The sequence below is a fragment of the Cariama cristata genome, unplaced genomic scaffold (assembly GCF_000690535.1).
Source record: "Cariama cristata isolate BGI_N322 unplaced genomic scaffold, ASM69053v1 scaffold39535, whole genome shotgun sequence".
Lineage (NCBI taxonomy): Eukaryota > Metazoa > Chordata > Aves > Cariamiformes > Cariamidae > Cariama > Cariama cristata.
Window position 1 is genome coordinate 7,515 of NW_009619954.1, and position 16,144 is coordinate 23,658.

Sequence of the window (16,144 nt, forward strand, 5' to 3'; positions counted from 1 at the left end):
CAATTCATATGTGACTTTATGCTTAGTCTTATGCTTAGATCTCAGCTTTATAGAAATTCTTTATTCCCATTTGGAGCTAGATTTTACTCACAGAATTTATCCTTGTATTTCAATTTTGTTTTTCAAGATGACTCAATCTTTTTTGCTAATACCTGACGATAGTCTCCAGCTATCCATTCCTGAAAGTAGAGGCAACTTTTAAGTTTCTTTTCTTTTTAACATTAGCACTCATGTTATAAATGAACTGGCATGCAGCCAGCCTTGACTAAATACATTAAAATATTTTGGTAGCCCATTCTTCTCAAGGATAGATCCCACTGGTAATGTAAATCCAATGTAATGACATCTTACTCATGATGAACATGTTAACATCTTTTCAGTTTGAAGAAATAAATTGAAACTCTACAGAATATATAATAAAAAAAAAACCAAACACAACAAAGCTAAACAACCCAGCAAGTTATAGTGTTAATTAGGAAAAAAAAAAACCCACGAGCTTCCCAGCTGGATGTTCAGGATCTTTCTTAAACTTACATATTACATTTTAAACACTGTTTCTGGGAAATGACGCTGGAGAAACTCTCACATGAAGAGGTTGTCTTTGCTGTAGGGTTGCTGAGCACCTGTTTCACCACACACAGTTAGGAAGATTTATTGATACAGGCATAACTTAAATCATGGGCGTAGATGGCATAAACCGTAGACTCCCTGTTAGGAATTGCAGTCATCCCACAAAAGCGACGGAGACAAAATACTTGTGGTTTAGTGTGGTTGTTTTGTATTACAAAAATTCCCCCTTCCTATCCAAGATACAAAAAAAAAGAAAAACGGAACCTAGATTCAGTAATATTAATTTTCTCTCTTGCTTATACTTCTTAATAGTACTTTTTGTTAGCCCTTTGTAACTTCAAGGGATATAGGAACAGCTCTATTCAGCTCCGTAAATTGGGCGTCTTAACTCTGTCAGTTTTTAAAATACATGCAAATAAATTAATGCTTCCCTCTCAAACCAAATGTGTTATGTGAGCAAAAGAATACTGTTAGAAGAGGAATACCTGTCCCGCCACTGTTATCAGCTGTAATGTGTAACCTGCTTTCTCACGAGTGTGCATTGCAGTCTTTGTGCTAAACTATGTCAAAAGTATTCTTTTAGGAGTGAAGGTTATTTTAATCTTTTATTCTAAAAAAAAAAAAAAAGTTGAATTTTGTTTATGATTTGGTGTGAAAGATACAGTATGGTTTGGGCAGTTCTTATTTGGGCTTTCTAAGCACATATGACAGCATTTAAATGTGTAAATAGAGTTGCTCATTTTTCCATTTTTACCTGTGGCCAGAGAGATATTTTAGATAATGTAATGGAAATGAGTATTAATTCTTTGTTCCTGTGAGGATTTTTGTTAACGTCTTTCTTGTTGAAAAGTATAGCGTTGTTTTAGTCTTGAGTTACATGTATTGCTTTTTCTCTTTAACAAACCTGATTGATCAATTCTTGTATCTTCACAGCTTTTCCATGGTTTGGCATGGACATTGGGGGAACTTTGGTGAAACTTGCATATTTTGAACCTATTGATATCACTGCAGAGGAGGAGCAGGAGGAAGTTGAAAGCTTGAAGAGCATCCGCAAATATCTGACTTCCAATGTAGCCTATGGATCCACTGGCATTCGAGATGTCCACCTTGAGCTGAAAGACTTAACGATTTTTGCTCGAAGAGGAAACTTGCACTTTATTCGATTCCCAACTCATGATTTGCCTACTTTTATCCAAATGGGAAGAAATAAAAACTTTTCAACACTACATACGGTGCTCTGTGCCACTGGTGGTGGTGCTTACAAGTTTGAAGAAGACTTTCGCACAGTAGGTAGCCTATCTTTCCTTGTACTGAAGCTGATGCTAAAAGCATTGCTGATGATGGGTTAATTTTGAAAAACTATGGAATGCTCAAAGATTATTAATTGTTCATTTGTTTTTCAGTCTTAAGTATGATAATCTAGAAATATGCTTGCTGACATCATCATAATAAACATGAAGATCTAATGCTAGCAGCTAATTAGAAACTTCCTTTAATACAGTGAAATGCAGGACACCTTTGCGGAAGTTAACCATTTTCTAACCTATTTTCTCTGATGGGAAATGTGCTCAAACTGCTGAGGTGCAGTTTGGGTTTTCTTTCCTAAGCAGTCTTTGATGATAAGTTTTCAGTGTTTGTAGGTGGGATTATCCTCATTACTTTAGCCCAGTGCATTGTTTAGAGATCCGAGACAAAACATGTATCTAAAAGACAGTCTTTTTTTCAATTGCAGAGCACTTTGGGATTTTCCTGAGGTGTTTTTACTCTTCCCTTGGTGATCAGAACTGATCACGTGTGTAGATACAGTTTCTATCCAAAGATAGTTCTTACTAACTGAGAATCTTATCACGGTATTCAGTGTGTGCATGTCTTAGTTTTAAAGTGACTGCAGACCTCTTGTGCTTCTAGAGGCAAGAAGACTTTCAATAGCACAAAATGTTTGGTTTCAAAAATCTACTTGTATTTCCGTTCCTGTGCCAGTCTTGCACTGAGCTGTTACAACTGTTTATGGGGTAGGGTCACAACTTGTACAGCAGAACGAATTCATTGTCTAAAACCCCACAGAAGTATTTTGTGTTTGAACGGTTCCCTGATCTGCTCAACAGTGAAGCTTCACAACTGTGCTATGGCAAGAAAAGCTGAAGGGACGTGGGGAAAGAGGCAGAGCTGTGATCTGGTACTGGTGTCAGTCAGCAGTGTGCAGTCTGATTGTGCAGCTTCGTAATGTAACTGCAGGCTGCTTTTTAAATATGAGCTAACCTGATTCAGAGAGACTTTATGGATGTTTTTTTCTTGGACTAGCTGCCTAATTGGACTACCTAACTGTTGAAACTCCCTGCTGTGGTAAGGGAGAGAGCATGGTCACTCTTTTTGTGAAAGCCCAGAGTTAAATTGGATTAAGTATGGTGTGAAATTACAGCGCTCCTGGAATCCACAGCACCTGTTAAGTTGTCTTTCTGCTTATGAGAGCACGGCAACTCAAACGTCATGTGTAAAACTGAGGAAGAACTGTAACAAGCCTAAAGTCCTGTAGAATTTCTGACCTGTGGTTTCCTTGGAGTGTTAATAAAGTTGCACGGATAGTTTGTAGGATGCCATTGAGGTTTTTATCTTAGATTTTTATCTGCTCACATCTTAGAAATGGCTATTTGACTTCTAAGATGGAGGACGAAACCCACAAACCTTGAAAAGATGTGTGGATGTGTGAGTTTCACCAAGATGACACTCGATGGGACCTCTAGGGTATTTGATGACCTTTTTTTGATTTAGATTGATGAAAAATGTTGCTAATATTTCGATGGATTAATGTCTGAGTATCTCAAAAGTTATCTTTGGGCTTACCAAAGCAGATATTTATATTGCCTGTCTGTTCTTGATTTCAGTCTGAGATCTAGATTTATAGTCAGAGTAATTTGCTAATTGAGGTATTCAGACTTTACCTCTGAATTCTTTGTTGGCTTTATAGTGGGATTGAAATTCCTGAATTAGTTACCTGAGGTAGCTTCTTAAAGTTAGGCAGTACAAAAACACTCATAAATTTGTAGCATGTTTAAGCAATGTTAGAACATGTTGACACTGTCTTTTTTCTTTTTTAACACAGATTGGAAACCTCCAGCTGCACAAACTGGATGAGCTTGATTGCCTTGTCAAAGGCTTATTGTATATAGACTCTGTCAGCTTCAATGGCCAGGCAGAGTGCTATTATTTTGAAAATGCCTCAGATCCTGAGAGATGCCAAAAGATGCCTTTTAACCTGGATGATCCATACCCATTGCTGGTTGTTAATATTGGTTCAGGAGTCAGTATTTTATCAGTCCATTCCAAAGACAACTATAAAAGAGTAACTGGAACAAGGTAACTTAAAAACCCAAATCGGGGTTGTTACTCTATGGAACAATGAGCCTTCTGTTTTCAAAGTGGTTCTTCTCCCTGACTCCCCCCACCTATCCCTTCCCTCACTCTGTAATATGGAAGCGTATTTTATCTTTAATTTACAGCTGCATTTGTTGAAACCTGTTCCCATAGTTCTGTTACTGAGGAGGTTTAGCTAGTATCTTATTTATCAATTGATGAGTACTAGGAGTGCTCCATAGTGACAATTTTATAGATTTTTGTCTTAAGTTTTGATAATGTGTCCAGTGAACCTGTGTTTCTCTTGCTCTATAAGAATAAATATGTCCACGCATGTTTTACAGTAAATGAGCAAGGATCAGAGTTATTGGGTATTTAGGGAGTTTGTCTCTGATTAAGTTGTCCAGCTTACATTTTGAGAGTATAACTTATCTGTTAGCTGTTACTGTATGGTTAACTTCTTGTGACTTATATAAAATGTTAAATTGATTGACAGCTGGTTTTGTAGTGAACCTTGGGCAAGGAAGCAGACAGCTTGGTATCTAAGTTGGAGGGCTTTATTTGCTTATTTTGTTAGTCAGACATAAGATTCTTTGATGTGAGGAAATACTATTTAAAAGCAACTAGTTTTCTTTCTTCTTAGTCTAGGTGGAGGGACCTTTCTTGGTTTATGCAGTTTGTTGACGGGCTGTGAAAGTTTTGAAGAAGCTCTGGAAATGGCATCCAAAGGAGACAGCACGCACGCTGACAAGCTGGTTCGAGATATTTATGGAGGAGACTATGAAAGATTTGGCTTGCCAGGGTGGGCTGTAGCATCCAGGTAAGCAGGAGATCTTTTTGTTGGTTCTTTTGCTGGTTTGAGGGGCTTCAAAAACAAGTTGTTAATACAGAGAAAACTGCTTTTTGTAAACTTTTATTTTAGTCAAATTACATTTTTATCCTAAAAGTGTATCCACTCAGTTTTCCTGAAGGTTTAAAACCACATTCAGCTGCAGGTGCCTGTTAGCTAGGTGTTGAAGCAGCCTCATGTGGTATGTCATAAACAGCTTTGCATGAATCAGAGAGACCATGAGGTGATCACAGCAGCGGCAAAAACAAAGTGCAGAGGAAAAACAAAGCCGATTACTTTTTGACTTCCTAGAATCTTTTTTAGTAGGGCCGTTGTCCAGAGGGAAGGTGAATGGAAGAAGGCATTTGTGTTGTTCTTACAGAAGTATCTCTACTTTTTTTTTTTTAAAGACTACTTTTTTTGATACCTGGTTGTCAGTACAGGTACCTGGCATAATGTTTTAACTGCTTTTCTCACTTATGAAGGCTATTGAACATAAAACAGTTTGCACCATGAGAATGAATGTATTGAACTGCCAATGACAGAGGATTTTTGTCATAGCTGCAAGTTTTATTTCCATTGGGGAACATTATTGGTGACATTGCAGCTTCTCTACCCTTAAATGTAAAAAGAATAAACTTTGGAGTGAAACTAATATTTACATAAGAGTTCGTTAAATCTTTGCTCCCACTCAGTAGTAAGAGGTCTTCAGGCACAGTAACTTAATTCTTCTCCCTTTCCAGCCAGCTTGAGTCCAAGCCTATTGAGAGAGCATATGCTGAGAGGTTTTAATATGTGCAAACTTTACACTTTTAGTCAATACATCTTAACTTGCCCTTTATATAGGCACTTTTTGTTTTCATTTACTTTTTAAAACCCTTAGGATCTTTAATGACTATTTGAGTTTTAGAATAATCAGGATTCTGGCTCTCCCGACTGACTTAGGTATGGCCCAAAGTCCTTAGTGGTAAAGTATCATGCATAGCTATGGATTATTGTCTTGTTTTTTCTCTTTTATAATTTGGAAGAAATTACTTACTATGTATAGTAATGGAAATGCCCTTCTAATCTAGAACCCTTCATTTATACAGCCTAAACTGCAGTCTGTCAGCTGTTTATTTTCCCATTCAGACTATTGTGTTCCGTCATAAAACCACTCAACTCATCTCTAGTTTACTTCTACTTTGAGAATAGAGGATTGGGTAGATATTGTGAGTGAGGAAGCAAGCATGAGGAGTTGGAGGATTCACCGGCCAGACTTAGGCATTGACTTAATTTACAGTGACTAGATTTGCAGAGTAGTCTTGACGAAGAATAAGACTACTTTTTGCTGTAGATGCTTCATCACGGAAGTCAACAATCTAAACAGAAATATTGTGTTGGGGGTTATTACTGTTACAAGATTGACTGTTTCCTGGGAAGGAATAAATACACACGTTGTAGTGTCAGTTGTCAAATTGCTGTATTTAATGCAGACTTAAAAAGGGAGCTCCTTAAGAACAAACATGAGACATAAGTTCTATTATAGCATAAAAATTACATTCTGAAATGACTTCAAATGCACATGAATCACTTTGTACTTAATGGAAATGTTTCCTATTCTAGTTTTGGGAATATGATCTACAAAGAGAAGAGAGAGTCTGTTAGTAAAGAAGATCTTGCAAGAGCCATATTGGTCACCATCACCAATAACATTGGGTCTATTGCCCGGATGTGTGCAGTAAATGAGGTAAAAACTTCTGACAAGGCAATGATCTATCTAAAGGTCTAATATTTGGTTTCAGATTAAATGAATGCTAAAATGATGTATTATTTTAAACCTTTACTACATTCTCAAATGAAACAAAGAAATCCATGTAGTATTAAAGAACTAGGAATTGGTTCAGAATATTTTGACTGTGTTTGGGGAAGTGGGGCAAGGATATCTTTGCCAATGGGGAGGGTAACCTGATGAGGAGGGCTTCAAACTAGCTTTGTTAGGGAATGGAGCCCAAAGCCTGCAGATGAGTGAGGGAGCAGGGGAGCACAGGATGTTGTGATGAAAGGACCTGAAGTCCCCTTGCGAAAATAGGATGATTGTGGGCCCAACTTCAGTCTGTGTACAGAAACACATGCAGGATGGGATACAAGAGGACCTGTAAGTCCTGGTTCTCATGAGGGACTATCCTGACCTCTGTTGGAAGGGTAACATGGCAGATCACAAGCAATCCATACTTCTCAGTGTGCTGGGGACAATTTTCTGACACAAGTGCTAGGCAGGCTGACAAGGCAAGCATCGTACTGGACCTGCTGTTCATGAGAGAAGAACTGGTCAGGGATTTCAGCGACAGCCTTGAAATAGAGTTTAAGATCCTGAGGAAAGTGAAGGCAAGTAGCAGAATGGAGACTCTAGATGGACTCGAGTAGAACAGGTTTCTGGTTTGGGGGGGATTTAGGAAGAAAGATGTTGTGAGAAGTTGTCCCAATGGCATAAGGAGCCCAGAATAGCTTGCTGATCTTCCAGGGTAGCATCCTCATGGCAAAAGCAAAAGATGGGATACAGGCTGGCTAGGGAGTAGCATTGCAGAGGAGAGGGTGCTGGCAGACAAGTAGAGCTGAACGCGAATCAGCAGTGTACCTGTGCGGTGATGAAAGCTGAACTTATACTCAGATGTGTTAGCAAGGACATAGCCACCAGGTCAGAGGAGGTGATACTTCGGGCATGGCTGCCTTCCCCCTCTTCCCTAACCAGCACCATCACCAAAAGAGAAGCACTGACAAACTAGAACAAATCTAACAGACAGGTTACCAAGACAGAGCCCTGCCATGGAGCACCTAAGGTATGAGCAGACACTGAGGGATCTGGGTTAAGCCTGAAGAAGAAGCTGAAGCCTGGCATGATTGTCACTATATAGAGAAGGTTACAAGGACGACGCTGCCAGGTACAGCCGTGCACAGCAGAAGGATGGGAAGCAATGGACATAACTTGTAGCAAAGGGAAATCTGATTGGTATAAGGGAAGAAAGACTCTCACAATGAGAGTGTTTAAGCCCTGAAATATGGACTCGGAGAGAGACTGTGGACTCTGTGTCCTTGGAGAGGCTCAAGTCACATGTTTTGAAAAACTTTTAAACATTTAAGTTGCTGAAAGAACTGCTTTGAGCAGTACACAGGACCTGATGGCCTCCAGCAGTTTCTTCAAGCTGAAATTATTCTCTGATTAAAGCTCATAGAAAGCCTTGCTTCTTGTTAAGCATTATTTTTAATTTTTACCAACTCTTGAGACTTCAAATTGTTTTGACACCTGTCTTCTTACTGGTTGATACAGAGGCAGTTTCCTGCTGCCTTCATTTCTCAAAGCTGTGCTGAACAGAACCAGTATGTGTTCAGTTTCAATATGATTAGCAGGGGCAGTCAAGAATCTGTGGAAGAACACTGAATTTAGGCATGGAAGATATGCTTGTCTGAGCACCAGGGATTTCCTCATTCATTGCAGCAAACTTTGTATAAAGTGAAGTTTAGTAGCAGCTTTCGTAGAGAAGACTAAGGGCAACTATTCAGAGCTCTGCTTAGAATCTCTGAGTGTGATAGTCTCAGAAATATCAACAACCTTGTTAGCTTCAGTAACCTTCCTTTTGCTTAGGAGCCAGACTTGTGTTTTTCTGGGTTTAATATTGCAAGTTCTCCCTCAATTTTCTTCTCTGTGTTTCTCTCGTGTCTGTCTTGGAGAAGAAAGTTAATTTTGTGGATATTAATTGATTTTGGCTTCTTTGCTTTATGGCAAAGCTTGATAACAAAAGAGTTAAAATGAGGGTGAAGTTGAAAGTATATACTAATAGTCTGAGGCAGATGTATGCAATTTATATTTAAGGGTGGAGGTAAATGAGTACAAATCAGAACTTGTAAACTGCACAGATTAGCTTTATTCTAAGTTTGTTTTTTTTTTCTCTAATTCCAACTATGTCACAAAACTGCAAATCATAAGAAATAGTTAATAGGGATACACAAACTAGTATCTTGATCTGATGTATAAAGATAAAATGTATTTAATTATTTCAGCTTCCTGCTATAGAGCAGAATTATGTTTGGATGCCTTAACAGTGTGTTTACTTGGTCTTCACTGTGAACTAATCAAAATGGTGAAAAACAGTTGTGTGTTAGTCATTTGACTACAGGTTGAATTGTCATACTAGTTTTTGGATATTAGTATTCATCTAACTTAATTCAGTGCTAATTTAAGCACTATCTTAAGCACTAACACAATTAAATTTTCTTTGGTTCTTGGTTTCATATGATTAAACCAGTGTTTAATGTTGTTTCCACTTAATTTTGGATTTATTTCAGTGAATGGGGAAAATTAAATGATTTTCACTCTTTTACATTTGACTTGATTTAAAATTCACAGATCACTTCTAGAATTTAAGTCTTAGTCTAATGTTATGCTGAGGTATATTGAGGTCTGAAGATGAAAGGAACATCTGTTATGTCTTACTGTCTTCGGCTTCTTTACAGTGCTGCCTTGTTGCATATGGATCAAGCAGCATTGTACAGGGCTATGAAGACATTGAGTCTTCTCTACCAAATATAAGTATTTTTTGTTTAATTTCACTTTTAGCTGGGCTGTTTCTTTGGCTTAATTACTGAAAATGCTCACTTAATTTGAAGCACAAATGCTACTTCTCTGTAAATTAAGTCCTTTAATTCTTGAGGATTGCACGGTTTTTCCTTTTCCCCAAGTATGCTGTGTTTTAAATTTTGGAACCATGTTTTAATTGTGGGTTGTTTGGGTTTTTTCTTGCTCAAGACAGTCTGTTCTTTCATGGGTTAATTTTTCAAAGCTGTGTTGAACACTGGAAAGACTTAATCCTGTTTTTCTCTCCTTTTTAGAAAATAAACAGAGTTGTGTTTGTTGGCAATTTTTTACGTGTGAATACATTGTCAATGAAGCTTCTTGCATATGCACTGGATTACTGGTCAAAAGGCCAGCTGAAGGCCTTGTTCCTAGAACATGAGGTATGCTGTAGTTCGTTTATCCGTATGTGGTGTTTTACAATAAATCAAAAATGCATGTACTGGGTAGCTCTCAAGTGGTATCCTGAGACATCAAGTACTTGGTAAACATTGAAAATAAGAAGAGATTTGTCATACTGTATTGGTTCTCTGGGGACAGCTCTCTATGTTGGGGAGGTACTTCCGTCACTTTGGGGTATCTCAGTTCACGCTATAGATCTTTGGAGAGGGACAAGAAAATACTAAGCTCTGCGTTAAGGTTCAATTCCTTGCTTTTGGGTGGGAACAATATTAAGTATTGTATTTCAAAAGATTACAGAGAGATCTAAAGCATGGGCCTTTGAAATACCTACATTGTTCTCAACAGAGCTTGAGCAACATCCTGAAAGTCGAGACTGTTTTATCAAAGACTGCTTTCATAGCACCACAGATACACCTTAAAGTTGTTGCATTGATTTTATGCTTTGAGACTAACCTGCTTTTGGGCAACTTCTGCAATCTAGATCAGTATGTAATGCTGAGAGAGTTGACCTGTTTTGATTAAAATATAGGCAATTGGTATTAATTACAGGTGCAACAGTTTGGAGACCTGTAGCTTCTTGGCAGTAGGCTGGCAATTTTTGTCCTCAGTTTGTTCGTCTGCAAATATTACAGCATTACATCTATTCCCCTTCAGTTCATGGTCACAACTTTTTTTTCCTTTGTTGCTTATCCTGAGACTGACAGTAGTCTGTCTTGGTGCTAGTGTCTGCAATAATAGGAGAATGGTTCCTTGTTAGTTCTACCCCCTTCAGATTTTTCTTGGATAAATTTCAAGTTCTTGCATATGGTCAAGTGTAGATTCCAAATGCTTCTATGTTTCATAGTTACAGGGAGGGGGAACATCTTGCTTCCCCAGGGGGGAAAAATAGTCCAACAGGAGAACGTGGTTCTTTGTATGCAGGTAAGAATGCAGTCCCCAAAATTATGTTGAAGCTTGGACATAATTCTTTAAAAATGTGAGGTGCAGTTAGTTTAAGAAATTTTTGACTTGTACCTTAGCAATAGTGTTGCTATGGATATTGAAGATAGTTTGGCAACCAAAATATGCAGCTACTCTAGGAAAAACAAACCAAACCTGATTTCCATGCTTTAGGAGTCACTGATACATGTCTTAAAAGGCCTGCAGTGTATGGGGAGGCTTGGTGTGAAATCTCCTAAAGTTAAGCTAGGTAAGAAGGATAAAATGTTTGCTTCACAAAGCTTTACAAAATCATTATGGAAGATTTTATATTAAAAGTGTATGGTGTTCTTTCTGTAGCGTTGGTCCACCAGATGCTTTGTTGTCATTGAAATGTGATTAGTGCAGAACTTAATACCCTACCTGAACTTGAAATATTTGTTTGTTTGTTTTGAACAGGGATACTTTGGAGCTGTTGGTGCTCTTCTTGGGCTGCCAAATTTCAGTTGAGATACCAGATGTCACTACACTGAACTATTTTCCACCTGCATGACACTTGTTTATGGCAATGGGAACTAAATCTAGGGAAGAGAGAAGAAAATAGCAGATTTTCTGTAACTGTTTTTAAGAAGTGATTAGCTACTGAATATTGCCATTATAAGGAGGGTTTTTTTTTTTTGCTCTGTTGGGCATTGAAAAGTGAACTGTTTGGGCATATCGTTTATGTTCTTTGGTACATGTAGCCAGTATTGAACTTTTAATATGCAATACATCCTCTGAAAACAAGCTTCCAGAAGGAATATCAAACCTTTAAGTGCTCAGTGTGGAAATACTGCAGGTTTACTCCTGGGGCTTTAGGCCCATCAGTTTTGTATATAATTGATGAACGAAAAATTATTTTCATTAGTTATACTACATTATGAGCGCAATTTCCCCTGTGTACTTACAAAAAACAACTTTAAAAACAGTAAAGTACTATCTACAAGATGAGAAAACTGTAGACAATTGCTCCCACAGTAAGAATAGTAATTATTTAGTTTTTACGTGTAGTGCAAATAATATTAATGCTTTAATTTTCAGTGGGAAGAATAGAAACACAAAAAACATCAGCCAAAGCAGCAGATTAAGCATTTGATGTTTTCAGAGTTTTGTGAAGATACTCACTTGCCCTCTTAATTTCTTTGAAGATGCTGCTGGTACTGTAGGAAGATCCTCTCTGTCTTTAGTTACGTTTGGAAAAGAATTTAATCATTAATGAAGGCAGGTTTTGGGGGTTGGGTTTTGGTTTGTTATAAATTCTGTCATCATACATCATTATTTGTAAAGGTACTAGAAAGCCTGAGAGAATTGAAGAAATCCTTATAAAATAGACTAAATATGAGATCCCGTAATTCTGATGCTTTGGCTCATTTCTGTGGAGGTTTGGAAAATTTCTGCCCTGTCCTACTAATTTGAAAATGTACTTTCCCCTTAATTTTGTAAGAGTTGATCAGAATCTAATTAGATGTTGAAGTTGAAAGGTTGTTAGCTTGCTTTTGGATTTGGAAGCTTGGTTTTGAAAGTTGAGGACATCATCAGACTTTGTATTGCAGCACCATACGGACCAATATTTAGTGCACTTGCAATATGGAACCATTTATCAAATTGTGGCCTTGGGATAAAATCCTTACTCTGGAACTGATCTTTGGGTTTTTCTGTATACTTTTAAAATTTACAGTTGTGATTATTGTAATAAGTTTAGCCCTGAAGCCAGGGCATGAGATCTTAAACTTGTAAGAATATTATGTGGTCATTAGCTATATGACTCTTTGTAGACTAAAGAACTACCCAATTTTATGATGTCATTTTAATGTTAAATATTTCCTATAAGTGCATGAGGAGCAACCAGACTAGAATACATTCATATCTTGGGTTTTAAGGTATTTTAAAACTAATGCTCAAGTATTCCACAGCATGGCTGTGTTGTATTCACAGACACATCCGCCTAGCGTGTTAGAAACCTCTGTGTGGTATTTTCAGTCTTGGCTGTCATTTCTTAAAATTCAAAGCCCCATACTAACATCATATTTAAAAAAAAATTAAAATTCTGTGGTCCTTTAGGAGTACAGTAACTTAGAGTAGCTAATGCATTAAGCCCAATGCCAATTGCAAATGCAGTTCCATTTATTGTTGCTTTTCCTGGTACTCATACTACGTTTCTGTTGTGCTTGCTTTGGTGTTTCATTTTAGACATAAAAAAAACCAAACAAAAATTACACTCATGGTTCAACTGATCTAGTGCTAAATGAGAGCACTTCAGAAAATAAGTGAATATGGTTTTTATCGAATGTCTTTATAAATGCTGTATACTGTTCCTTTCAAGTTACAGTTGACTATAGAAAGTAACCTCTATTTGGTTATAAAACTTTATAAAAACTTAATTTTCTGAATGTTTTGACAGCCTCCTGAAAACTTTGCAAACCAACTGCATGTTTTTCTTGCAAAGTGAGGTACTTTAAGACACATACTACAGCTTGATTAGAAACAGTTCCTTTAGACCATAGTTATTACTACTTCACTTCTCATTTTGTGATACCGGAAGAGAGCTGCTCTTGAAGCAGTAGTTAGAAGTTACTTGTATCTTTAACCAGAAGCACATGTAGAAGACAATTACCTAATGACCATGGTTAATTTAAACTGTTTGATGTGACCTAAGATACATTTTTAAAGTAAATTTTAAAGTCAATTCTTTAAAGTTACATTTTAGAGTAAACTCTAAACAGAGTTACAGAATAATTCTTGAATAACTGTACTGTATAGAAACTACTGTGAGAATGAAAAAAATGTGCTGTACCTCTATTTTACTTCCCTTGAGCTTCTAAAAAAATTGGCTTCCTTTTGCTAGTTTTATCAGCACAATTGTTACTTCGTTACAAGGGCAACCAGAGTAGTTGTCAAGCCCTACTGTAAAGCCCAGGGGTCCTGTATTTAAGCCATATTTTTGGGTTTCATCTCATTTTCTCTCATCTTAGAACTTGTGACTAGAGTCTCCAAAGATTGACTCTACCACTAGTAGAAATGCTGGGCATCACAGATAGTTGCAAGATAAGCCTTAAAGTCTTTTCATCTAAATTCTCTTCTAAATAGGTTGAAAAGGTTTGTTCCTTTTATACAAATCACTGAAGTAACTTGCTTTTTCCTGATCTTCTGTTTTTACTTTCACCCTTGCCATTTCTCTTCCTCAAAGCTAATTGAAGCAGTTTTAGAGTGAATTGATTCAATGTGATGTGCTACAGTAGAGAAAATTTGGACTTTTCTCAGGGCTACTGTTGTCTTCTCAAGTGGAACCACTTCTCTAGAGGAAAGTTGTGTGATAGTTCTTCTAAAGTAAAATGTAAAGCTCATTTTGAATGTGTAATCGTTTTCAGCTCCATCAGCCATGTGAGTGCCTTTTAATTTTGTCATATAATGCCACTTTTGCTGGTACTGGGACTTCATCTGTGAGGTTTCCTAACCAATGTGGCTTACCAGAGAAATGGCAGATAATTTTATTGGCCATGGACATGATCACTGCAATCCAGTGTAGCTAGAGATGCCAGGAAAACACCATGAGGTTTCTGGCTTCCTATCCCTTAGCCCTTATCTTGGGATAATGCTTTTGCATTTCTTGGCCTCATCCCTTCAGCTTGGTCTTTTTAAGTATTACGCACAGTTTTATTATATCAATATCTCCCTAAAAATCATGCAAGTTTTTAGTCAGATAAGTACAGGTTATTTCTGGCCAAGTAAGTTCATTTTTAGATTAAGCTATTCCAAGTTGATATGGCTGTCAAACTTAACCACTTTCACCTTCCTAGTTCTACTTGGGTAACTGCAATTTGAATGAGAAGGGAACTTCTACAATACTTTTTGAATATTTAGCAAGCTGGAATGAACACATCCTCAACATTCTTTACTGTAGTCTCAATAAATTTAACAGTTTGGAGAGAAGCTGCACTGATCTGCTTTCTTTGTCTTATAGTTTGGTCGAGACTTTCAAAGGGTATTCAGCTGCCTGACCTGCCTTTTGAAGATCTTTCCCTCTCTGTAGTGTTCTGCAAGCAAGCACATGTGTGTTTCTGCCAACACCTCTGTTCATAATTTGAGAGTTACAGCGTGGAAAGAATATGAGAACATAAGACCATGCTGTCCCACTTACTCTTAGCCTGTATATTAAGAACAAATGTTCTGTTCTGGCTTCGCATAACAGATTAAACGTTCCTTCAGTACTGTGAGATTCCTTGCATTTGAGTTGTTGGTAGTATACATGCAAGGTGATTATATTGCCTTTAAGGGTTGTAATACAAACTCTTTGTCTCTATCCAGTATAGGTCTTCAGGAAATATCTGCTTCCAGATAAATTGCAATAACTTCTAATTTCCAAATGTTTCAGAATAACAGTGGGATTTTAACATTTGGAACTAATTAAAGTGTCTTTTATCTACAGCAAAACTGTGCTTCTTAAAGACTAGATGGCATCTTATGCATTCAGTCATTAACGTTAATGCCTAAATTTGCATTCAACCTGTTTTTAAATATCACTTTCACTGTTCACATTCTGATTACTAGGTGGCTATAATCCTGAGGAAACAGTTGAGTTGAGTTCAGAACAGAGATGAAGGTCAGTGCGGTTCTGTTCAACTAGTTGTGGTCAGCTTTTTGTCCTGAGCCTATTTGCACATGTAGCAAAACTAGTTCTTTCCTTTGTCAGTGTTTTCCTAGCGACAGGGCTTTCTACATTCTTTTCTTGGATTATGTAGCCTTAAAAAACATGTAATATGTAATAGAGCTTTGCTTAGGTTAAAAAGTGAGCAAAAATTTATGGGTCAGATTAGAAGTATTTGACCAAGACCCATAGATCAGTGCAGAGCTAGGTACACACTTGACATGTACAGTTACTGTTCTGATTGTATTATTTTTTCCATTTCCCATTAACGCACAGTGAGAGGGGGCAGACTTAACAATCGTTGTGGATAAAATGGGTGAATTAAGTCCTCAGGCATGGCCATGGGACATAAAAAATGCTTTATCACAGTATGGAGGGATAATTCCCTGCTTACATTCTTTAAATTTTACTGATATATTCCAAAGTACATCACCAGTATTGTGTCATCTGTAATACAAATACTAAATCTTTAAGTTTAAGAAGAGTCTGCAAAGAAGCCTGTTGTTTTGTTTACTTCACGCTTAATAAAGCTTATTAACTATTCTTAAAAACACATTCTGTGAACATCTCAAAAGATGCTGTAATATATTTTTAAATATTAATGTGCTAATGGAATATGTTTGAGCAGTCTAAGTTTGTGTAACTGAGTGCCAAATCTGTTTCACTTTGGTTACCTGAGTAGTTGATTCTTTTGAATGGGGACTGTTTTAAACTAATGAGCAAGGTTTGGCCTCAAGGTCTTCTGCCTGGGGTGTACAGTAATGCTACTTTGCATATTCCT

General features: G+C 37.2%; 1 protein-coding gene across 1 annotated transcript; it reads left to right on the plus strand.

Annotated features, from left to right (window-relative positions):
* Window positions 1-1,511: 1,511 nt before the first annotated feature.
* On the plus strand, window positions 1,512-11,422 carry PANK3 (pantothenate kinase 3). The gene is made up of 6 exons (XM_009701439.1): window positions 1,512-1,856; window positions 3,671-3,924; window positions 4,565-4,741; window positions 6,356-6,479; window positions 9,617-9,742; window positions 11,139-11,422. Exons 1-6 carry the CDS (start codon window positions 1,521-1,523, stop codon window positions 11,187-11,189), a joined length of 1,068 nt encoding a protein of 355 aa, XP_009699741.1. The 5' UTR covers window positions 1,512-1,520; the 3' UTR covers window positions 11,190-11,422.
* Window positions 11,423-16,144: the final 4,722 nt, after the last annotated feature.

Coding starts and splice junctions, on each gene's coding strand:
- PANK3 (XM_009701439.1), top strand. CDS start 1,521: ATGGACATTGGGGGAACTTTGGTGAAACTTGCATATTTTGAACCTATT. Junction 6,480..9,616: donor GGATGTGTGCAGTAAATGAG/GTAAAAACTTCT, acceptor TCTCCTTTTTAG/AAAATAAACAGAGTTGTGTT. Junction 9,743..11,138: donor CCTTGTTCCTAGAACATGAG/GTATGCTGTAGT, acceptor TGTTTTGAACAG/GGATACTTTGGAGCTGTTGG.